This window comes from Centroberyx gerrardi, chromosome 3 (assembly GCF_048128805.1).
Source record: "Centroberyx gerrardi isolate f3 chromosome 3, fCenGer3.hap1.cur.20231027, whole genome shotgun sequence".
Taxonomy (NCBI): Eukaryota; Metazoa; Chordata; class Actinopteri; order Beryciformes; family Berycidae; genus Centroberyx; species Centroberyx gerrardi.
In genome coordinates this window covers 26,980,382-27,003,877 of record NC_135999.1, presented here as the reverse complement: position 1 = coordinate 27,003,877, position 23,496 = coordinate 26,980,382, and the positions used below count along the sequence as shown (strand labels likewise).

Here is a 23,496-nt window from a genome sequence, read left to right as displayed (position 1 = left end):
GATGACAACATCCATCTTTTTATACCCATAAACCCTTCTGTTTTAGGGTCATTTCTTGTAAATGGTATGATTACATTCTCACTCCTAACAAACAGCACTGCAGTTGTCTTAGAAGAGGACAGAGAACTATTTTCAGCCGTCTTGGAGCGATCATTTTTCAAGTTCGAATGGCATTGTTCTCACCTGCCAAAACAAACGTAACTAAAGGAGTAAATGCTCCACTTCAAATAAACCGCTCGTGAATTGTCCTGGTGCAGTGAACCCTGCTTATCTGGCACTTCAACAGGGAAAAATAAACCTTTGGAATTTCTGGCAATTACCTTTTCACCCAGGTCTGCAGAACAAGTAGAACCTGAATTTGAGTTCAGGCTTGTCACTTAATATATACCAGTGGGACTGGGAGCAATCTGTGTCTAGGTTGATCTTGAACCAAGTCCAGAGCCATCTGAGAGGAGGGACTTCCGACACCCAAGGCTTGACTTTTCTTATAACCTGCTGCCATCTTGTGGCAAAAAATAATCATACAGCAGAATCCAACCCTTAATCTAACCTTCAAACATCCTAATTTACCATAACTGACATTAAAAATAAAAATATGAAAAGTGAAAGTAAATAATAGTAATTAAAAGCTAAATAACAAGAATTGTACACAGTGGATGGAATTTCCTACAGGGTCTTGTGATATGTGTCTAGGCCTGTTACATCTTAAGCTCCATTCTTCAATGTGTGTCACACATTTTACTGGTGTGAATAACAAGAGGGCTGGAACGAAGGCATAGAGATGAAGAGATGGATGAAAATAGACATGTGACAGCTCTCACAGCAGATAGCAAAACAAGTAGATACAAGCTGAAAACTCAAATTCTTACACTTAATCATACATTTATTGGAGCCAATGCAGCACCCGACATGTCGACTCTCAGTCTTTGATAGGGATAAGCTGGAAAACTTCAATAAACAAAGTAATGAATTATTCAGTCACACACTAAATACTGTAGAAAACATCTCCTTAAATGATTGATCTCCTTAAATTAATGCCGGTGGTTAATAAAGACACACATGCTCACATGATGTATGTGCACACAAATTGCAAGACACAGCAGAAGTAGCCTACCAGCCAAGGAAATGAGTTCAACAAACCACAACCACAAAGTGTCAGCCACTGAAAGAAATGTTGTATACACACATACAACATGCTTTTCACAAGTCACACTCTTTTCTTTTACAGGAACTAAACTTCCCCTTTTCAGACACCAGCGAGCTGATGTTGACCAAAGCTAAGACGTTATATTCCGATGCATGCCTGTGCTGCTATTGCTCTGGCCGGTTTGATACGTAAGTAAAGCAATGCTCATTGTTTCCTTGTGTTATAGAATTAATTTGCCGATGCAAAAGATGTGCTGTAACTATTTATTGTTATCATTGTGTAACTAGGATGTGTGCTTATAATGTACCTTGGGGAGGGGTCAGAGGATATGGCAAAGGGGTTCCTAACTGGGCACTTTCCATCAACATTTAGGTTTAGGTTTAGGTTTAGGTTTACGGTTTGGTTTAGGTTTAGGGTTAGGTTTAGGTTTACGGTTTGGTTTAGGTTGAGGGTTAGGTTTAGTTTCGGTGAATTAGGCCCAACAGTAAAGCCCAGTCTTTTCCAAATTCCCACCTACCTACCCTATTTTACTTTGCATCCTTGGGAGGATCCCAGGGGATCCACAGACAAACGACCACTGGTTAAATTGCGTTATAGCATTAACTAAAATTTTTCTCAAGAGAAAAACTGTCTACATAAGTCGTGCGTTTCTGTCTCCCCACTGTTGCCCCCCCCCCCCCCCCCCCCCCCCCCCCCCCCCCTTCCTTCATAAAGACAAGAATTTTCTCAACGGGGCCCCAGCGCAAAACTCCGCTGTGGATCCCTTCCTGGAAAATCAAAAAGTTTTGATGGCCTGTGCTTTAGAGGATAGGCTTGATGAGGGTTGTTAGTACCCAATGTGAGTGCATATTGTAGGCCTATAGTTAACAGTGGAGAGAGAGATTCAGCCGTAGATCATACATCTACTTTACTTTATGGCTACAAAAGTACTTCACTACTGTGTACGGTTGTGGCTTTAACACGTAAGGCTGCGTGTGCATATGTGTGTGCATGTGTATGCATGCATGCATGACTTTGTGTGCATGCAGTATTTGTTTCTGTGCCTGAGTATGTGTGTGTGCGTGTGTCTATGCATGTGCATGAACCATCCACTTGCACATGTGTTTATTCTAGTGTGTGCTTGTGTCTGTATTTTCAAGTACATTACATCCCCAAAGTGGTCAGCAGCAGAAGGCCTGTTTCAGCAGCAGCTGCAGTCTAACTGTACATCCTGTGAGCTGACAGTGGCAGTTTGTCACTTCACTGTGTCCACTGTATGATACTGTCTGTATGATATCGGCTCTGCAGGGAGAACAACACGTACATGGTGAGTAACACAATATCACTGTCTCTTTTCAAAGCGGTACAGATGCCGTTTTGAATTATGGTCTCTTGGCTAGCTGCTACTGCAGAATTTGGATTATCAATGCAAACAAACGCTTGCATATCTGAGGAGTCGATATAAGACTTTCCTCCTACTGCATTGAGGGTACAACACATTGGATCCACTTGCACTTACCATGAAATAGACTGAATCCAGGTGAAGTCTGTGATCCCTTACTGAAGATGGAGAGAAGACAGGTTAAAGAAGGACTGAGACATGGATGGTGCATAAGGCTGCAAATATAAGGAATGTGTTACTGTGTATATGACAAACTCTTCTCTATCATACATGATTATTCCAGGGAGACCAGAATATTTACATCTCATGTCACTGACTTCAGCCATTGCACTCCTTTAAAGGAATAGTTCACCCAAAAATTAAAATTCGGTCATTATCTACTCATTCTCATGCCAGTACAAACTCGGGTGAGTGTTTTTTCTTCATACAACTTACCTGGAGTTCTCCAGGCTCGCTGCTGGAGGAGCTTCTTCCAGTGAATGGGGAGCCGGACGTTCTGCTTCAAAAAGGGCAATAAATGTCCATAAAATTACTCCACAAAGCTTGTGTAGTATAACCAAAGTCTTCTGACGCCTGACGATCGCTTTATGAGTAAAAAAAAATGAGATTCGATCCATTACTTCATGAAAATCCGAGTCGATCGCCATTGTACTTCTGCATTACTCACCCGAGTTTGTACTGGCATGAGAATGAGTAGATAATGACCGAATTTTAATTTTTGGGTGAACTATTCCTTTAAAATGTGCTGGTCTATAGCCTATACCTTGTTGTACTGTTGTAGAGTGTCAGCTAAATGCCTACAAAGTAAATACAACTGTAAATGCACCCAGTAAAGTGAAATAACAGACAACAGTTCACTCTAAGAAACCACTTAAAATGTCTTTAAAGATTGCTTTTTTAAACTATTTGCACAGCCCTTTGTGTTGTGCGCTGTTTAAGTTCACACCTCAAACTATCTTCAAGGTTTCTCTCTCTCTCTCTCTCTCGTCTCCCTGTCTTTTATTACCCCCCACCCCCTCCACACACACACACATACCTCCTCCTTTTCATCCCCATCTTTCAGTCCTTGTAGCATGGAGGCTACGGCCAAGTATGACTTTGACGCAACAGCCGCCGATGAACTCAGCTTCAGAAAGGGAGACCACTTGAAGGTAAGGACACACACACACACATTAAATAACACTTTTCATGATTTTTGCATAGTTCCTTGATTATGCTTTCAACAAGCCAGTGAACAAACCTAATCAGCTATGAATTGAATAAACCCAATATGAAAAACATTCAAATGTGGACTGTTTCTACAGTGCTGGCAGTATTTGCATGTAAATCAGTATATATTCTAATTGTCAGTGTAACCTTGACAGCTTGACATTCTACTACATTCATATGAGTAATACATATTTGCATCAACATGCCACTGTTTTCAGAAGGACTTTGAAATAGTTTTGCAGCAGATTGTGAAAATGCATTATGAAACTGCCTACGTCTGTGCTAAGAGGCTATTGGAAAGGTTTCTGGAGAAGCCTTTCTGGGTTTGAGGGCGATGTCACCCTCCTGCACCAGGAAGTGTCACACTTCCTCTTAAGCTACAGTATAGTGAAGTTCATAGGGCCATACGACTTGACCGTTCATTCTAAATGCATATAGCACTATTATTAAAAGCTTTATGTGTACTAAAAAAAAGGTTTAAAAATTTCCGTCCTGGTGTAAACTAGGCTCAGAGAAGCTTACTTAGCTTGCACTGAAAGTAAGATCCTCTGTTATGTTACAGAACTCAGTTCTTGGTTCAGTTCAGTCAAACTGTTATTGCCCAGAAGGGAAATTTGGTATGTTAACAATGAAAACACATAATAAAAAATAATTGAAACAATAAAACACAAAACAAATTACCCAAGCATATACGTATCAGCTGATAAGACCAGACAGTCATTAGCTTCATATTGTGCAATTACTGCAGTACAACATACAGAGCATGGTGGCTGTACTGTATGTATTAATGTTTCTGCTTTAGTTTTTGATGCATCTCCAAACCGATGCCACCAAGACAAATTCCTATACATTCATTGTAATTGACAAACGAAGTGATTCTGGTTGTTTTTGTGTCTTTCGCTGCACTGTGTGTGTATGTCTCTCTCTGTCAGATCCTGGGAACCAGTGACGACTGGTACAAAGCAGAGCTTAATGGAAACGAGGGTTTTGTACCCAAAAACTACATCAACATTAATCTGCCCAGGTAAAACTCTCACAGGAAAGCACAGAGAGAATGAGAGAGAAAAGGATGGAGGCTTTTGATCATTTTTAAAGAGACTTATCACTTGGAAACAACAGAGAACAGAGAACAGAGTCAGCTTCACATGGAAGCAAATGGACACTGGATAAACACTACACAGTGTCTTACTAATTCATTGAAATAAAGCAGTATCATGTATCATGTAGATGAGATGAGAGATGAGCAGGAAAAAAAAATTGTGAAACCCAATGATGTTGTATTTCCTCATTTTGGGTGGTGGATTGCTAAATTTAACTAGAAAAAGAGCCATCACTCTTAAGAAATGAATGAATTGTCTCCAGCAGCCACAAAGAACAGAGAACTGGATTTTTTTTTCTTCAGTTTTTGCAATTTTTCAAGCCTTTTGCACCTTAATGTGTCTTTTACACTTACATTTTACATTCAGCTGATGCTCTTATCCAGATCAACTTAAATGTAACAGTAGAGTAAGATTTATTTCCTTGATCGGCAAATTACAAACGGCCAACAGTGAAGGGGGCACAACCAGAGAAGAAGAACAAGAGCTAAGGAGAGTTAATAGAAGCAATACTTATGGAGGATAATATCCCTCTCTCTCCCTTCCTCTCATTCTACCTCTCTCTCATCCTCCATTTCTCCCAATCTCCATTTTTATTTTACCTTTCTTGACCTATCCTCCTCCCTGCCTCCCTCATTTCCCCCTTCCTCTCTCCTTCTCCCATCCTCTCTACTTGCCTCCCTCCCTCCTATTCTTCTCTCTTGCCTTTCCCACCCTCACCCGCTCTTTCTCCCCTGAGTATTTCACCTATAACTCGCTCCCTCATTCCTCCCTTCCCTATCTTCCCTCCTCTTCCACTCCTTCCTTGCTATGCTGGCCTGGCCGCTCCCTGCCTCAACTCCTTTCCTTCCTTCCTTCCTTCCTTCCTTCCCTCCTTCCCTCCCTCCTCCACGGCTCCAGCTGGTACCAGGAGGCTGCCAGTCGTGGCGATGCCGAGGAGAAGCTGATGGCCCAGCCTGCGGGGGCCTTCCTCATACGGGGCAGCCAAACAGGCGCACCAGGAGAGTTCTCCATCTCTGTCAGGTCTGTCTTCTGTGTGTGTGTGTGTGTGTGTGTGTGTGTGTGTGTGTGTGTGTGTGTGTGAAGAAGGGGACAGGTAGGGGTTGCATGTTGGGCAAAAGTTAAAGGAAAAATCCACCCGCGGATACTCTAACTCTGTCATATATCATCAATTTATTATGTTCTAGGAGTTATTTTGTGATGAAGTGTTGTCATTTACTTTTCCCTTTTTCCTTCTACTTAGATTAGTGATTTACTACAATTCCCAGAATGCATTTTGACAACCCGCAGAGAAGGGGCATGAACTTGTTGCGTACAGCTGTGGGTTTTATGTGCAGGTGCAGATAGTGATAGCAGATCGAGAAAAAGTGAGAGTCACATCCTTCACTCAAAGCAACATGTCTTGTGGCCGCATTGCATTCTGGTCTATTGAGGCTGCTGTCAGAGGAGAAACTGGTGGATTTCTCCTGTATGATTTTTGAACGTTGGTGCAAAATGGTGATGTCTAGAAAGAAGCTCTTGCTCTTTTATTCTGAGGGACTGAGCAAAGTGCTTTAGGGTGGGTTTTTGCTTTAACAAAGTAGCACTATCTTCTCTTCCCTCTGCAGTCTTTCCTTTCCTCAATCTCCCTCTCTCTCTCCTACACCTTACTATCCCAAAATCCATTTCTATTTCACCTTTCTTGACCTATCCTCCTCCCTCATTTTCTCCTCCCTCTCCTTCCTCTCTCCCTTATTTCTCACCCTATTATCACCCACTCACTTCTCATCCTCTCTCTTTCTGTCTGACTTTTACAGAGGTTTATAGGGTGGTGGGATTGTCACTGTGCTGTGTTTTGCTCAGGGACGGGGGGGGGTTCAACATGCTGTAAGAGCACAAGAACGGCTTTTAGTAGAAAATAAAGGCTACTTCATATATTATGCACTGTATATACGTTGCATTACACACCTTCTATACCTTCAATACCTATTATAGGCTGAATGAACCCCAACAAGAAGCTGTAAGCCAGGAAAATGTTCTATAAAAATGGTTTCTAATACACTAATGCAGAGAAATGATCAGAAGTATAAATTGTAAATATTACCTGGACACCATGAGAGTTTAATAGGCGAGGAAAACCATACTTAGATACTACTGTTCTCTATTCCACTCCATTGCAGACACGGAGCAGACGTGCAGCACTTTAAGGTGCTGCGGGACAGCAGGGGGCAGTATTACCTTTGGGCGGAGAAGTTCCCCTCCCTCAACCAGCTGGTGGAATACTACAAGGGGAACTCTATCTCCAAACAGAGTCAGATCTTCCTGCACGAGCCGGGACAACAGGTAGAGCTACGAATGGAAACCTAAATTTCCTTTTGTTTTAATATATTCTAAATTTCAATCTTGTGCTGTACAGGATAGAAATTACGTGGTCCTGTATTGCTCCATAGAACATGGCACTAACACTACCAGAATTATGGGTTCCTCAATGGGACCACCCATATTAAACATGTGTAAACTTATGGCATTGCAGGGGTACTGCGTCCACTAAATGATGTATACAGGGGATGTAGTGGAGGGTAAACAAACCTAATCGTAGTTTAACCCCCTTTTAATTTGCAGAACAGCATTTACTCACCTGTGTATACTATTCATAGTAAACATCATAGTAAGTAGTACAAAGCTGGTATATCAGGTCTTTTAAATGAAAAAAGCACAAATTAAAATATGAAAATAGAACTGATTTTTGTTTATCTTGGTGTTTATTTGCCTTATGATGATCGCAACTGGATGTCATTGTTCACCCACCCTTTTTAACACCATATCACTGGGTGTTATATATATAAATAAAATAAAAAATAAAAATATAAAGAACATAATGTGGACAACACAAAGGTTTCAGCACTAAGGCCTTCCTCAGTGGGAACACAAACATTTTCTGCATTGATAAAAAGAATTAGAAATAGCAAAATCTGAAAATGCAGTTACTGTAACTTGAACACTGCAGACCCAACTTTGATTGTTGCACACTCCAGCTGGGTGAATGTTATTCCCCCTTAAACCAACACTGCTTGTGTCCTGACAGCAAAGAGGAGCCACAGACCGTTTACCACCTCTCCCTGCCACCCGTGCCCCACCTAACCCTGCACCACCACAGGTACTCCGCAATACTGTGTGTGTGTGTGTGTGTGTGTGTGTGTGTGTGTGTGTGTGTGTGTGTATGTGCATGCGTGCTCTCTCTTTCTCTCTCCCTCTATATGTGTGTGTGTGTGTGTGTGTGAAGAGAGAGAGAGAGAGAGAGAGAGAGAGAGAGAGAGAGAGAAATCATAAGACCATGCATACGTATGTACGTATATATGACAGAACATGGAAAAACAGGCACATTACGGGAGATATTTTTTGTTGTTTTTCATAGATTTGGGGTTTTCACTTTCAGAGCCTTGAAATGTTATATTACACAATAGGGATCAACAAATAATTTGGTAACATAATTGCCTATTGCACCTTTAATACTGAACCAAAAAGTGCTTTTTGATCACTCTTTTGCTGATGAAACATGGGTCTCCTGTAAACTTAAATGAGCCTGGGTTCATGGATTTTTGGCACATGTATCTGTCTGTCTGTCTGTCTGTCTGTCTGTCTGTCTGCCTGCCTGTCTGTGTCTCACCCTGCTGCATGTCGTCCTCCCCGTCCAGCACGCCCCCTCGTCCACGCTGCGGGTCAGAGCGCTGTACAGTTTCCACGCCGAGGAGAAAGACGAGCTGGCCTTCAGCGCCGGCGACGTCATCGAGGTCCTGGAACACTCCGACCCGTCCTGGTGGAAAGGCCGGCTGAGGGGCAAAACAGGCCTCTTCCCCTCTAACTACACCAAGCCCGTCTGAGAGGAACACACACACACTTAACCATAGCCCTTGCCCATACCTAAACCTAATCCTTCAAAACATAACCCTAAACCCAAGCCAGAACCCTAAACTAGCCCCTTGAAGAAGTAAAGACTGGCAAAATGACATTACTTTGGAAGATTTTCTACATCCACTGTATACCCTTGTGAGACATTTGGTCCTCATAAGAATGAAGAAAGACTGGCTGGTTGATGGACAAACTGGTAGGGACTCAGTTGTCCAGAGTCACATCCAGCGTAGAAAAAAGGAACAGTTTGTCTAAAATGTCAGCTTTTCAGGAATTAAGAAAAACTGGTTGGTTGAGGGAAGCACATCTAGGGTTTCAGTTTCCCACATCAGGGCCGGTCTGCATACTGTTGGTTTCCTGTAATAGAAAAAGAAAAGTGTCTTCAAAATGTTCAGGAATGAGGTTGATTGTAAAATTGACGCTGGATTTCTCAAAGGATCATGAAATAATTTTTATTTTAATATGTTTTACATATTTTATACACATATCAGCTGTCAAATGTATATAAAAAAAAACCCAGCAAAACTGAAGGTGTAAAAGAAGAGTTTCATTTTAAGGTGAGATATCCACTATTTGAAAAAGTGATGCCTACTTATTATTGCTTTTTATTGTTTGATTGTTAACACAAAATTAAAACAATTAAGAGGTAATGGAATTAACTGTTTCAGCTATCCTACCACATCTATCATTTATTTCACTGTGTTTGGTGAAAAGATTATAATCTACAATATGCTGGTTATGAAGGTAATACAAATAAAGATATTTATTTGCAAAAGATGTTTATTTTTTTCATAAATTACAGTGATAAGAGTTACTATTGATAACTGACAATAAATTGAAACAGAACTGGAAATCCAAACATTAGAAGAACAAAAGGCCCGCTTCAGGTCAATGGTCCCATGCATTTTAAGGCAACTCTGGCATGTCATGGTGTTTATGTCAATATGATTTATCCATTTACTGTCCATTTAATGTTTTTGTAATTTAGGAATCTGTGAAGTTATAGCCGATTGCTTAGCTTCCTCAGAACAAAAGGTTTCTGCAAAAGCAAAATACTATTCTGAACTGATTTATTCATTTGGTCCATTGTGATCAGCCCAACAAAGCCTATATAGCCTACATTTATTATTATGTGTAGACTTGTTCATTACTGGTGATATACATCAAATACTGTACTTTGTCCCAAAACTTAATACCAAAAATGTATAGCCTAATCAAAGGCTCTCCAAATGTAAGGAAGGAAAACTACCGGGAGACAACGTGTAGGCTACATATCATACATCCATATATACATCCATCCATACATCCATCCATCCATACATACATACATACATACATACATACATACATACATATGCCCATAAGCCTATATGCACATACTCTAGCCCATAATACAAATTTGCATTTGAACATTCAGCTGGGGAACTCCAGTGTGACTTATAAAGAGTGCAACAGTAAAATCAGCTTAAATTCCTAAGCCACATATATTACAATAATCTATAATTGATCACAGAAATGCATTAAAAGTACAGTGAAGAAAGACACCACTGAGTTTATTGCATTAATAGGGGATCATAGCATCATGTTAGTATGTACTGTATATAGAATAAACCTTTGTCAAATCAAAAATGGGAAATGTCAACAGTTCCAGAAAAGCATGTGACACAGTATGTCTTGTTTACAGGTTATATGAGCATTTTATAACTTGGACAGTTCGATTTTTTACAATAGGAACAAGGGTTAGGCTACAAGAAACTCCTTGGTTCAATACTTCCCAAAGAACCAGCCCTCTCTAGATAAACATAATGCTGCATTCAAGTGCTTCTTGTCAGTTCGGTGTCGCTAAAAGCGAGTCTATTGTGTTGCAGTGGGAGAATGAAATCAATGTTTCCATTAGCTTATTCAAAACAAAAATGTGTGATAACTATATGTTAAAAAAGACTATAAAAACATACAACAATACTAATTATTTACATTGGATGCCAAACAAAAGCAGAAAAATAAAATAGCCTACATAATTTTGCAATTGATAGGCTACACTGCAAAAAACGTCCATTTTAACAAGTCATTTGGTCTCATATTCAACCTTCAAATCTTATTTTTTTTTTAAACAAGAGAAAAATTCTGCCAATGAGGTGTGATAACGCCACTTCTTTCCATTGCATTTTCACTTGTTTCAGGAATCTTCTAGAAATGTATGTCAACATCTAGAAAAAAAAAGAATAAGGCAGATCACTGCACTACTAGCTGCTAAGAAAATGAAACCTGATTCTACAAAATTGAAACTTGAAGTTGAATGACTTGACTTGAATTGAAAATTGAAGTTGACAAGTTCACATTGGACACAAGTGAAATTATTTTACCCCATTGGCAGATGTTTTCAGTTGTTTTAAGAAAATTATGATTTTAGGACTCAGTAACAGACTATATGACTTATTAAGATGGAGTCTTTTTTTTTTGCAGTGTACAGCTTACATGTTCCATGATGACAGCTAATTCCCACTTTCCCACTCCTATTCATTGCGGTGTTCAAGCAGGCTACACTTAGCACGTAATTACGATATTTCCGATAGCACTTGAAGGCAGCATGAGTTTCCTGCCCCGAGCCCCACCTCCCTCCGTCTCAGTCAGCCAGGTAAGAAAACTTTCCCAGCTTTCAGTTTACCTGTCCGGCGTCACACAGGTAAACAAGCTTAAAAACACAACAGGTGTGACAGCGTCTCTGAGCTCCAGAGGGGGGGAACCGCCGCCGCCGCAGCCATGGCCGAATCCCAGCTCATGTGCATGGAGGACGGCCACATCAACGCCAAGGTCCCGGAGTCCAAACCGGAGTTTTACTACAGCGAAGAGCAACGCGCCGCTATCGAGGAGCTCCTCAGGAACGGGGACAGCGCCTTCAAAACGCGACTCCAGGACGACGACACGAAGGACTTTCTGTCAGCCCGAGAAATTAAATGGATAACGAGTGTTTTCAGAAGTTATAACGATGAGAACAAAAGCAAGTCCAATGCGCAGGAGGGGGCCAGCTCCGACACAGACTCAGGGGTCCATTCCACCTACTGGCCCCAGATGTCGGACACCGAGGTGCCACCGCTGGACATCGGCTGGCCCAGCGGGGGGTTCTTCAGAGGGGTGACCCGGGTGGCCGTCCACACACACCCGCCTAAAGACAACGGACCACACGTCAAGGAGGTGGTGCGCAGACTCATCCAAGAGGCCAGCAAGGTGAGGTGTGGTGGGGTAAGGTCACTGCGTAAAGAGGGCCACATCCTGGTTTCACATATGTGTGTGTGTGTGTGTGTGTGTGTGTGTGTGTGTGTGTGTGTGTGTGTGTGTGTGTGTGTGTGAGATAGACACAGAAAACATGAGAAAAGAGAGAAGTTAATTATGTGCGTTACAGAGAGAGAACACAAAGGAGAGAGTGTTAGAGAAAGTGAGAGAGCGAGTGTGTGGGAGTGAGAGCGATGGGCGAGAGACAAAGAAAGTGTATGTTTATTTGAGTGAGAGAGTGAACAGGGGAGAGAGACTGTTCTTTTCTATTCTAAATGTCAGCTACTAATTTAAAGCCCTACAATACAGGAACTGCTTTTGCTTGTTGATGCCTTCACTGCCTGGTGGAAACCTGTCTGTGCAGTGTGCACAACTCATTTACTAACTAATTACTACTGACAGATTTTTTAACACAAACATTCCCTGTTGCCCTGCCCCAGTTCAGTCAGCAGCACTGGATTTGTAACACACACACACACGCACGCACACACACACACACACACACACACCTACACACACACACACACACACACACACACACACACACTAATGTCAGTGTTAGTGTGAGAATCATCAACCAGTGCCTTCACACCACATAAAGAAATGTCTCTAGCCTTTGAAGGCAGATTGGAGTTTTAGTTATAACCTACAAACAGAGACAGAGCCGCTCTGCAGGCAGAAATAATCTTATTGGTTGAGTAAAACCTCAGTGGGCGGAGCTATAGAACCACAGTGTTTTGGATTGCAATGTAGCTAACTGGCAAACTTGAATGGCAAATAAGGAGATTTGGCAATGGCGTCTTGTTTTAAATTCCTTCATGTTCATGGCATTCATGCTGTTTTTTTTTTTAAGATTATTTTTGCCTTTATTGGACATTTTGCCTTTATTGGACAGTTCAAAGTAGAGAGAGACAGGAAAGATTGGGAGAGAGAGGGGGATGACATGCAACAAAGGTCCTGGGCTGGATTCAAACCCAGGACGTCACGGTAACATGGTACACGCCTTAGACCAGTGGTTCTCAATGTGGGGTCCGGGGACCACCAGCGGTCCTTGGGGGGGCTCCAGAGGGTCCCCAGCAAATTCATGAACTGAAGAATGACTGTTTTGATCATAGTTTCTCTGTTATCTCTCTACCTACAACACAGATAGTCGTGGGATTCTGGACAAAATCAAATCTAACAATAAAAATATTCTCAGGTTTGTGTCCGAGAGACAAAATCTCATCAAATGTTGGTCCGTGGGACTAATGTGGACTAAATTAGGGTCCTGGATATGAAAAAGGTTGAGAACCACTGCCTTAGACCAGGATGCCCAAGATAGCTAGGCCAGCTAGGCTAACTAGCTAACCTAGATAACTTAGTATGGCTAGACTTCAGTTTTTTCACTTCGTAGTAAGAGCGCTAGGCTTCATAATATTACCTACCTACCTCCTCTCTTACCTCCTGCTTTTTTCTCTAGTTCAGCCTAACATTGCCAGACAAACTGTAGTTCTTTGGCTCCGCCCACTGAGATTTAACTCCACCCATGAGATGAAGCAGCTCTGCCTCTGAGAAGTGTTTGTATTACTAAAACTCCAATATGTGCCCTTTGCAGCGCCGTGTGTTGCACAAGGCCTGGTTAAATGGCACGGTGAGTGGTTGTTTGAGTGATTAATACCTACTCACACAGCAACAGCAGGCTGGAGTGGACTGCTTATTTGAGTTGCCCCTCATAATGTTTGCTCACAGACTCCTGGAGCTAAACTGAGTCATTCATTCCGCCTATTCACATTCACACAGTGACAGGCTTCACTTGACTCGCCCTGCCGCCCCTGTCTTTAAACTGGGTCATGGAGGAATACTAATGCTTACTGTTGGGTTTTGTTTAAATGCCTTCATTACATAACTCCTCTACTCATTTTTTCCTCTAAGTTCCTTTAGAAATTCCCTTTGTCTCTTCCCGTATTTCTTTTTTCCTTCTGTCCTTCCTTCCCACATTCTTCTTCCTTTTTCTTTCTTTCTTTTGCTCTTTCTTTCTTTCTTTCCTTCTTTCTTTCCTTCTTTCTTTCTTTTGTTCCATTTTATTTGTTTTGCTCAGGTATTTCTGTTTTATTGTGATTATCTTGCCTTGCCAGCAAGTCACATTTCCCATTAGGGTCAATTAAGACCAGAACTTATCTTGGGGTTAGCTTTTAAGATAATATGAGCTTGTGCCAAATACAAATGCCTACCACCGATTGCGTTCTCCTTATCTTTGTTCCATTGTCTCTTTATATTCATTCGATTTTTTTTGTGTACCTTTCAGTTTTTTTTTATTCCTTTGTTGTTTCCCTTTATTTTTCCATCCTAATTTACCCCCTCCCCTCCCCTCTTTCCTTCCTTCCTTCCTTACTTCCTTCCTTCTGTCCTTCCTTCCTCCCAACCATCATCTTCTACTGTTGTCTGAGTGTCTTGCTCAAAGGCAACTCCATGATAGTTTTTGAGGGACAAGAGAGAGCTACTAGTTCACTTTATTTGCTCAGATTTCCCCGGATAATTCAGGGATTAGAACTGGCAACCCTCAAATCTCAAGATTACTATATACATACATGTACTTATATACTTCAGTTATTGTTATTTTTATGCCTCTTCCTACGGTGCTGACGTATTCCCCACAGTTGCCATACCTGTATGTAACTAAATATGTAACTATGAAGGTCGTGTTTGTGTGTGTGTTTGTGTGTGTGTGTGTGTGTGTGTGTGTGTGTGTGTGTGTGTGTGTGTGTGTTTGTGTGTGTGTGTGTGTGTGTGTGTGTGTGTGTGCCTTTGCCAAACAGGATTCCGTTGAACACAACCTAGATGCTTTGAACTTCACTTATGGGAAAGGGAGGAAGCTAATCATGAAATAATGACAGACAGGCAGACACACACACACACATACTAGAGATAACACATGTTGAGCAACCAGTTTTCCAAGTACTATCATATTCATCTCTCCACACAGATATTAGATTTATTCTTTCGTGTTGTGTTTTGTTTATTGTGCTTGCATGATGATGATATGTCGCCATGACAGTGCAGCAGGGGGCTACTGTACACAAGTCCCAGCGTGTGTCTCTGTTGTTACTGCCACAGGCACGCTCAGCATATTTCTTCAGTGAGACACTGGCTGGAAACAACAGGCCGTTTCTGAGAGGAACATTTGTTGCAAGTTTAGAGAGACACATTTTCCATGAGTTTGCTTGTCGAGGAAATCGGAACAGCTGAATGGGAAACATCTCCTGAATGAACCTCCATCCTCTACTTGGACTCAAATACACCTTTTTAAAACTGCTTTTAATCTCTAACTCTCTTCCAGCCTCCTGGTCTTTTAATTTTTAATTTTCTTGTCTTTCTCCCTATTTGAAATGTTTTATTCTCTGTCTTATTTATTGATATTGTCTGTTATGTGTTTTGTGTATTCCGTTTACTATGTAAAGCGTCTTTGAGTATTTAGAAAAGTGCTATACAAATAAATGTATTATTATTATTCCCATGTTTAAAAGGAACACTTTTTACTCTACTTTTTTCCCTCTGTGGCTCTCATTTCTTTACCTATTTCTTTTTCTACCTGTACCTTCTGTACATTACCATTGTTTCAAAGGATAATACAGTATATAACATCTACTGTTTGTTAGGGATGGGACGATATATCGAAATTGCGATACAAAAATGTGACCATTCGTATCGTGGGTCAGAAAAATGGATCGCGATATTAGCTCCATTTTATTCTGCTGTAGTAATCACAAATGAGACGGCTTGACCATCACAATTCACAAACTCTCCATTGAAAGTATATTATTTACACTTTGTAAAGACATTTTTAAATTGTTGTTTACATTGTTGCAAGCCAATACTATTGATAGAAAGTGGCTCAGAAATAAATATAATTCTGCACAGTCAGACTTTGTTGTCATTGAACTTTTATTTATTACATTGAGTCGTGGTTGTATTGTATCGTGAATATATTGCGGTAAGAAATAATAACAGTTATGACACCGGCCCTAATTTTTATTACCGTGACCACCGTGATAACCGCCGACTTGTTGGAAGGCTGAATAACAAAACACAAAAAAGTCAATATTTTACACAAATTGTCAAAAAAAAGGTGAATCCAAGGCACTCTTCATATGATTAAAAAGCTTTAATCAAAGGCTAGTTCATAGTCGAACAGATAAAATCAAGCCAACATGTTTCGGCCACACACGGCCTTCGTCAGGGCATAGCAATGAAAGCAGTTCACCTCACATACCATATATAACATATATAACATATATACAATTACCAGGTAAGGCCATCAATATTGACCTATCACCACCAGAGGTCAGTGTATACATCTATCTATGAACAAACATACATGTCATGTCAACACATACACACACAATATATAAATCAGATAAGTCTATAGAAAAGAAACCATGTCAATAGAGTCATTCAGACCAGGAAACACCATAGCCTGGAGCTTATGGATCCAGCGGCTCTCTTTTTGGTTGAGTGTTCTCTGTCTATCCCCTCTTCTAGAGGTTAAAGGGACATGATCTATACCGATAGCTGTAAAAAAGACAGAGTCACTATTGTGAATGTCCTTAAAATGTTTAGCAATAGCATAATCACAATTACCAGTTTTGACAGCATATTTATGTTCAGCCAATCGGTCCTGTAGACGTCGTTTAGTGCGTCCCACATAAAAAGCGTAACACAAAGAACAGGAAAGTAGGTAGATAACATATGTAGTCTTAGTTAATAAAATGCCTAGTGGTATATAACTGTTGTGTTACTGGGTGAGTAAACCCTTTTGATTTGACTACTATGTCACATTGTTTACAATGGCCACACTTATAGGTACCATTGGGCACTCTAGGTAGCCATGTGACTTGTTCCTTGCCAGATAGGTGACTGTGCATCAGTCTATCACCGAGGGTAGGAGCCCTCCTAAAAGAAAATACTGGGGGGTCTAGAGAAACCTCGCGTAAGGTCTCATCACACTGGATGAGACCCCAATTCCTTTTGATTATGTTATGTATAGTGTAAGCCTCGGTACTATAACGGGTTGAGAAAAAAACTCGATCACTTTTTACAGTCATGGGCTTCCTAGTTAAAAGGGAATGGCGTTCAAGAGAGAAAACTCTTAGCATGGAGTATGGTATTTTTATGTGCGTTCTTTCTAAAGATCAGGGCACTTCAGTTGTGACCCTTGCACTCTTTAATATCGTTTGCTTGTAATGTTGGCGATGTAGAATTTTACTCTCATTCTGCTGTTGCACCAAATCTACGAGTGATATCTGAATGCCAAAAATGTTCATGTACATTCCTTTTTGGTACAATTAGCCTTTATTGGTTTGAGGCATTTTGTTATACCCACAACCATCGTGCTGCCGCTTGGCCAGGTCTCCCTTGTAAAAGATAAATTGGCTCTCAATGGGTTTCTTGGTAAAATAAAAGTTAAATAAAAATCGGTTCCGGCCGGGGAATTCCTTTATTTGCTATAAGCAGAGGGGAAACTTATAGCAAGGCTGTGAAAGAGGAGAAAGTGAAAGCGTTGTTGAACTAGTTCTTAAGATAAAAACTGAGATTAAAGTCCTGGATTCCTCAAGCTCTATCTCCACAGCAGGATCTGTTGGTCTGACTGGAAGACAGCAGAGGGATAATACATTGTTTTGCCCCACTGAGTCTGCTGTTGTAAGGCCAGCTTGGACCGTTTTATGTGGCTTTACAACACACCCGCAGGGTTAGAGTATTAGTGGGTCACTAAATGCTTCACTCAGACAGATTAGCTTCACCTGTGTCTTTCTTTGTTGGCTGTCTAGGAAGGCAGTCCACCCTTAAGCATTTTGTGGGTTTTTTCTTCTTGGCTGTCGATAGGGAACAGAGACGAGAGACAGAATGGGCAGCCTGACTTGAGATTCATCCTCTTGCAACTGTGAGAAATGTATATTCTCACCGCAGTGTGAACAAAACTGACCCACTGGGGAAATCAGAAGAATTTTATAAATTCATCCTTTTTTTGTGTGTCGGTCCACCCTTGTAAAATTGAAGATTCTTGTACCAAAAAGTGACATCCACTCGTACAAAAAGATTGCTAGCAACCCTTGATGGGTTTGTCTTGACGTTATGCATCATATTAAGACCTTTGCTTACATACATCGTTTTAGGTCTTGCAAAGTTTAACTTTATTTCAAGTATAACTTGAAATAAATGTACGTATGTAAAATAAAATGATTATCCTGTCCCTTCTAGGTGATAGCCATAGTGATGGACATGCTCACAGATCTCCACATCCTCCAGGACCTGATGGATGCGGCCTGGCGTCGCTCCGTGCCTATCTACATCTTGTTGGATGCCCAAGGCGTGCCGCACTTCCTGGATATGTGCTCTAGGCTGCAGATTGGCGCGCAGCACCTACGGGTGAGAGGGCGTTTATATAGAAGATAAATCAGACATTCAGGACATTGACCCTGGACAGCCTGAATGGAGATTTTGCACATTGTTAGGCACTTATATCCAAACAGCCAAACTTTCAGGAATTGACTTTTTTCAATGATGTTTATTTTTTCATTACGTCAAACTTTTCACCATGCGTGCATTTTTTCTCATTGCAATGCATTGTCAATGGATTTATTAATTCCTTAAAGATCGACAGCAGAAAATGCAGGTTTTATGAGCGTCTTTGAAATAAAAATATAAGATATCAAGTTACCTTAAAAGGAAGGCTGTTCGTGCAAAACGTTTGATCTTTTGCCTCTGTCTCTGTTTGATATCTTTGGCATAAAGCAATCACAGACCGGATTGGTAAATATGAGCGTGCTGTGTGCAGTCGACTGATCTCATGATACATGATTTCTCAAAATTCAAACAGTTATCTCTAAAATGGCATAGTGCAGCTTTAAGTTATAAACCCTGCTGTATGAAGTACAATGTCAACTGTTAAAGCCAGAAATAAGCCTAATTTCCAAAATATCTGCAATCCGTCCATCCGGGATCTTCAGTCTAAACATATTGGTATCGGCCTTCAAAAATCCATATCGGTCAAACCCTCGTGACATTGGTGATGGTGTGCAGTATTCCTCCAAATGTTCTGACAGTAAACTTTTCCCTTTGTGGCTCCAGAACATCCGTACCAGAACGCTCCAAGGAACTGGCTTCGCGTTGTCCTTCGGCAGACTGCCTGGTTCGCTCTGTAATAAATACATGCTGGTAGATGGGGACAAAGTCATGTTCGGCTCCTACAGGTGAGGTGTGTGTGTGTGTGTGTGTGTGTGCGTGTGTGTGTGTGCGTACAGTGCATGCTTGGGCGTTTTCACTTCCCAGCTTTTGACTTTTTGGAGCAAAAGTGTCTTGCCACATCTTTTCTATTATTCCACCTGATTTATGATTTATGTTTTATTCACATTTGTGTGAGTGTGTGTGTGTGTGTGTGTGTGTGTGTGTGAGTGAATGTGTGTGTATTCATATGTGTGTTGTGCTTAATTAATTCCGTAATAACTCCATAGTAATTGAAGGATTAAATTAAAGGGGACCACCACTACCAAAGAACAAACTCTCAAACTCAAAAATGATGTAAGGTACAGCTAAGTCTGGAGTTGCTCTACAGTGATTTATAAGAAATGGTAAAGCTGACTGGGAAAGCACCTGGGAAGACTTTCTAGAGATAGGGGTACCATTCCTGGTTCAGAGCATAAAAAGACAACTGAATAAGGCTGTTTTGGATATTAAAAACTCAGTGAGTCAACAAAATCAGTCTCCCTACGGAGCAGCTCCAGACTTAACTGACAACGTTAAAATGTTTTATTCTCCTCTGGTTTGTGGTTTTGGGAGAGTTGTTCATCTTCACAATTATTGGTTTGACTGATTGATTGATCTGTTGGTAGAGGGAGGAGGAAGGCCATGACCGCTTGTCAGTCATGTTGAAGATGTTGATGTTGATGATTTGTCTTATGCTGCAGGTCTGTAACTCTGCATCGACACCTTGCATTGGTGACTGACTGTTTGTTATGCCTGTATTATATTTTTATGTAATGCTGTTTTTAATACTTGCTACGAAGCCAACAAATTTAAGCGAAACATTTTTTTTCTGTCTCCTAGTTTCTCCTGGTGTACGTCTCGAATGGACCGGAACATGATCACCGTGATGACGGGCCAGGTGGTCGACTTCTTTGACCGGGACTTCCGCGAGCTTTACGCCATCTCCGACAAACTGAACCTCTACAAAGAGTTCCACATCAGCCCGCCCGCCGACACGGCCACCCTGACCCGCACCAAAGTGGGGCCTAAACGTCCTCCTTTACCAGCCACCACGTCCCGGTTCCAGGTTAGCTTAGGCGACTCACGGAAGGATGACATCAAGGTGCCTGCGCACAAATACCACAACCCCAAATACTTCCTGGTGTTCGGGGACCGCGCGCGTCCAACGGGGTCCCTGCAAGAGCCGGGAGCCAGGAAAGCGTCAATCCTGGCGGAGGTTCCTGAGGAGATGGACCCGGGAAGGCCAAGAGGGGCCAGCAGTGAGAAGATGGACAGGTTGAGTCCGCTGCCTTCAGAAGAACCGAACGAAAGCTTCAAGAGGCCCAACGGAGTCGGACAGGACAAGAAGACAAGGCCTTCGTTGAGGCAGAGACTCTTCCGGGGAAAGTCGGGCAGTAAGCTTTCCATCAACAGCATGGCAAGCAGCAGGTGCCCTTCCCCTACGGAAACCAATAGGATCGATGAGGGCGAGGACAGCTTTGAGGTGACGGTGAAATCCTCATCCAAATGGAAGAGTAAGAAGTTATCTAAAATGGGCGCCAAGAGTGAATCTGTGCCGGCGTTCAACACTGGACAGGACAATGAGAGTAAGTCGGGACTGAGTGAGCACATATTTGAAGAGATTTGTTCTAAAATGAAATATCCATCATTTGAAAACTATGATATCAACTAAAAAAAATAATGGTAGTTCATTGGTCAAATAACGTAACTGATTGGTTGATACAGACATGTTTCCAGACACTACTTCTATATTTTAAGGATACTGAATGAAAAACTGACTTTTTCCCATAATGAATATATAGCATTTTGGAATAAAACTCTTCATATGCTATTTGTATGTACTTTTGAGTGTATTATTTTCTATGTTTGACTGTCCCCTGCTATCTCTCTCTCTCTCTCTCTCTCTCTCTCTCTCTCTCTCTCTCTCTCTCTCTCTCTCTCTCTCTCTCTCGTCTCTTTCCTCTCTTGTTCTATGAAAAACATGACACTGTCCCTCCCTGTCTCCCCTCTCTCTTGCCATCTTTTCGTTGCTTTTTCTCTCATTCCTTTTCTCCGTTTGTCTCTTTTCCTCTCTGTATCTCTTTCTTTCCTTCCCTCTCCTCACCATTCTCTTTTATAATCTCGTCCTTTCTCTTTTTGTCACAGGCATGACGAGTCGACAGCGTTCAAAACCATCTTGTACAGTATCCTGAGCCGAGCTCCCGGGCTACGCAGTCCAACCAGTCTCTGACCACAGAATGCAGTCACACATTCTAAAAACAGCTTCCAAAATTACTTCCTTAAAACTTCTGTCACCTTTGATTGTGCAATATTGTAAATACTTCATCGGGCCATACTGAATGTATGTTCGTTGTGTGTGTTTTGGGTTAATAACAAATCTAACAATGTCAGTGCCTTACAGAAAAGAGTTGTTTTTCCTACGACCGAGTGAATGTACAGTCTTCCAGGAGTTGGAACGTGTCGTTTTTTATTTGTTTGATGCCAAAGTCTAATGCCAAATCAATAATCAACGTGTTGTGGGATGTCTGTTGCCAATATTATCTGGATGTGGCGGTGACGGCTTGAATCTCGCGTTTCGCGCTCTGGACCTTGTTGTGGCCTGGGTGGTGCGGGGATGTCGGTGGGGGTGAGCACTTCCCTGCTGGACGCTGAGTGCATTAAAGTGAGATGCACATCCACCTCTTTCACTGGTGCTGGACATCGATTAAAGCCGCACTAGGCAAGATTTTTATGTAAAAGTTTTCCGGTTTTATCAGCCTAAATCACGAAGTGGGGCTGCAGCAGAGAAGAGCGTCCCATCCCCACTAAGGGAGACGCCGTAGACTCGCCCTGTTTGCTTCAATGGCCGGAAATCTTCTTGGTACACAGGAATCAAAACTTAAGCGTAAAACACTAAACTGTCTGCTAAACAACAGTGACTGAGCGCTCCATCCAATCCAATCCAAACCTTTATTTAATCTTAGTGAACACTGAAGGGCGAACCTCACTTACAATTCTACCAAGAGCATTATTAAAATTCAAATGGTTATCTAAAACTAAAGAATAAGTATAAGGCAATTAAAAAAATACTAAATATATGAATATATATCTATAAATATACACACGTCCAGAGAAAGCTGTACTCCGAGGAATGTGCAGTTCATTATTTTGGGGTTTTGAAGTCTTGTTTTAAATATTACAGTCACACCTCTCGCTGCCATTTGGACCTGCCAACATGTGAAGTTGCCTAGTGCAGCTTTAAACTGCAAAAGTAAGTCCACACAACATTCTTGCTCCACCAGAATCCAAAGAAAGTAGAGTATTTCCCCCTCAGGGATTACTTGTGCAGCTGCACCACAACTGGCCTTTCAAGAGTAAAACCCCAAGACTGCAAGGTGATGATCCAAAGACAAGTAAGACCGTCTCAGATCAATGGAAACCTAAGGCAGGACACCATCAGACATCGGATGGGATCTCCTTCTGACCCCGACTCCCCCTCAAAAGAAAACAGGGAACCCTCAAAGATTTCAGACCCAGCTACACAGAGAAAGTGGGAAGAAAGAAATAAACAATCATTAAAGGTCTGGAGTAATTTGGGTTTGGGTTAGGTGTCTCTTATGTCAAGGGAATCCTGATGGTCCCTTCTGTATGAACCGTACTGTAATGCATTCTTTGTTTTTCTATGTTGTCATTTATCTGTGAATTAATGTTGCATGGTATTTGTTTCAATGTCTGTATTTGATGCACTAAAAAGTTGTGGGATGTCTTGTTCATTGTGCTCAATAAATGGTTTCTAATAATGAACGGCTTTAAAGGTGCAATCATGTTTTTTTTTAAGGCTTGGATTGTTAAACAGTGGAACTTGCATCCCATCATAACTGAATTTATAGGTATCCTGTGCTTACAAGTATGATATTGATTTTACTCTCAGACACTGCTAGCCCTTGTGACAAGAACATATTCACAAATTCTAGACTGGAAATTGCTTGTAATCAGTTGTCAATTTTAGGTTTCCCGTGACAGAAATATCCTTTCATGCCCTTTCTGAGTGAGGGTTTGGCCTTTAAAGCCGTGAGGCATCAGTTTGAGGACAGAGCCACCTAGTGGTGACGCACACTAGTGCTCCAGGATTTGATGAGCAATTGCTCATCAAATCCTGCACTCTAAAACTGATAAGTGCATTGCACAGCCCCACAACGCCCCCGTGTGGGTGTGATGAGTTAGAGAAAGCTACAGATGTGTGAGAAAGCATCATAGCTTCTATTTTCTCTCTCTCTCTCTCTCTC

The 23,496-nt window shown here is 41.5% G+C and overlaps 2 protein-coding genes across 2 annotated transcripts; both read left to right on the top strand.

Annotated features, from left to right (window-relative positions):
- Window positions 1-2,291: 2,291 nt before the first annotated feature.
- On the top strand, window positions 2,292-9,474 carry grap2b (GRB2 related adaptor protein 2b). The gene is made up of 7 exons (XM_078281845.1): window positions 2,292-2,453; window positions 3,592-3,679; window positions 4,670-4,761; window positions 5,735-5,857; window positions 6,994-7,156; window positions 7,899-7,970; window positions 8,509-9,474. Exons 2-7 carry the CDS (start codon window positions 3,602-3,604, stop codon window positions 8,692-8,694), a joined length of 714 nt encoding a protein of 237 aa, XP_078137971.1. The 5' UTR covers window positions 2,292-2,453; window positions 3,592-3,601; the 3' UTR covers window positions 8,695-9,474.
- Window positions 9,475-11,358: 1,884 nt separating this feature from the next.
- On the top strand, window positions 11,359-22,993 carry fam83fb (family with sequence similarity 83 member Fb). The gene is made up of 5 exons (XM_071907518.2): window positions 11,359-11,947; window positions 18,227-18,394; window positions 19,097-19,218; window positions 20,072-20,817; window positions 21,377-22,993. The coding sequence occupies exons 1-5, from the start codon at window positions 11,483-11,485 to the stop codon at window positions 21,421-21,423; spliced, it is 1,548 nt and encodes a 515-aa protein (XP_071763619.1). The 5' UTR covers window positions 11,359-11,482; the 3' UTR covers window positions 21,424-22,993.
- Window positions 22,994-23,496: the final 503 nt, after the last annotated feature.

Bases quoted from the DNA above. Each gene is read 5' to 3' on its own strand.
- grap2b (XM_078281845.1), top strand. From the start codon at position 3,602: ATGGAGGCTACGGCCAAGTATGACTTTGACGCAACAGCCGCCGATGAA. The intron at 3,680-4,669 runs GTAAGGACACAC...TCTCTCTGTCAG, and splicing joins GAAAGGGAGACCACTTGAAG to ATCCTGGGAACCAGTGACGA. The intron at 7,157-7,898 runs GTAGAGCTACGA...GTGTCCTGACAG, and splicing joins TGCACGAGCCGGGACAACAG to CAAAGAGGAGCCACAGACCG.
- fam83fb (XM_071907518.2), top strand. From the start codon at position 11,483: ATGGCCGAATCCCAGCTCATGTGCATGGAGGACGGCCACATCAACGCC. The intron at 18,395-19,096 runs GTGAGAGGGCGT...TTGTGGCTCCAG, and splicing joins TTGGCGCGCAGCACCTACGG to AACATCCGTACCAGAACGCT. The intron at 20,818-21,376 runs GTAAGTCGGGAC...TTTTTGTCACAG, and splicing joins CACTGGACAGGACAATGAGA to GCATGACGAGTCGACAGCGT.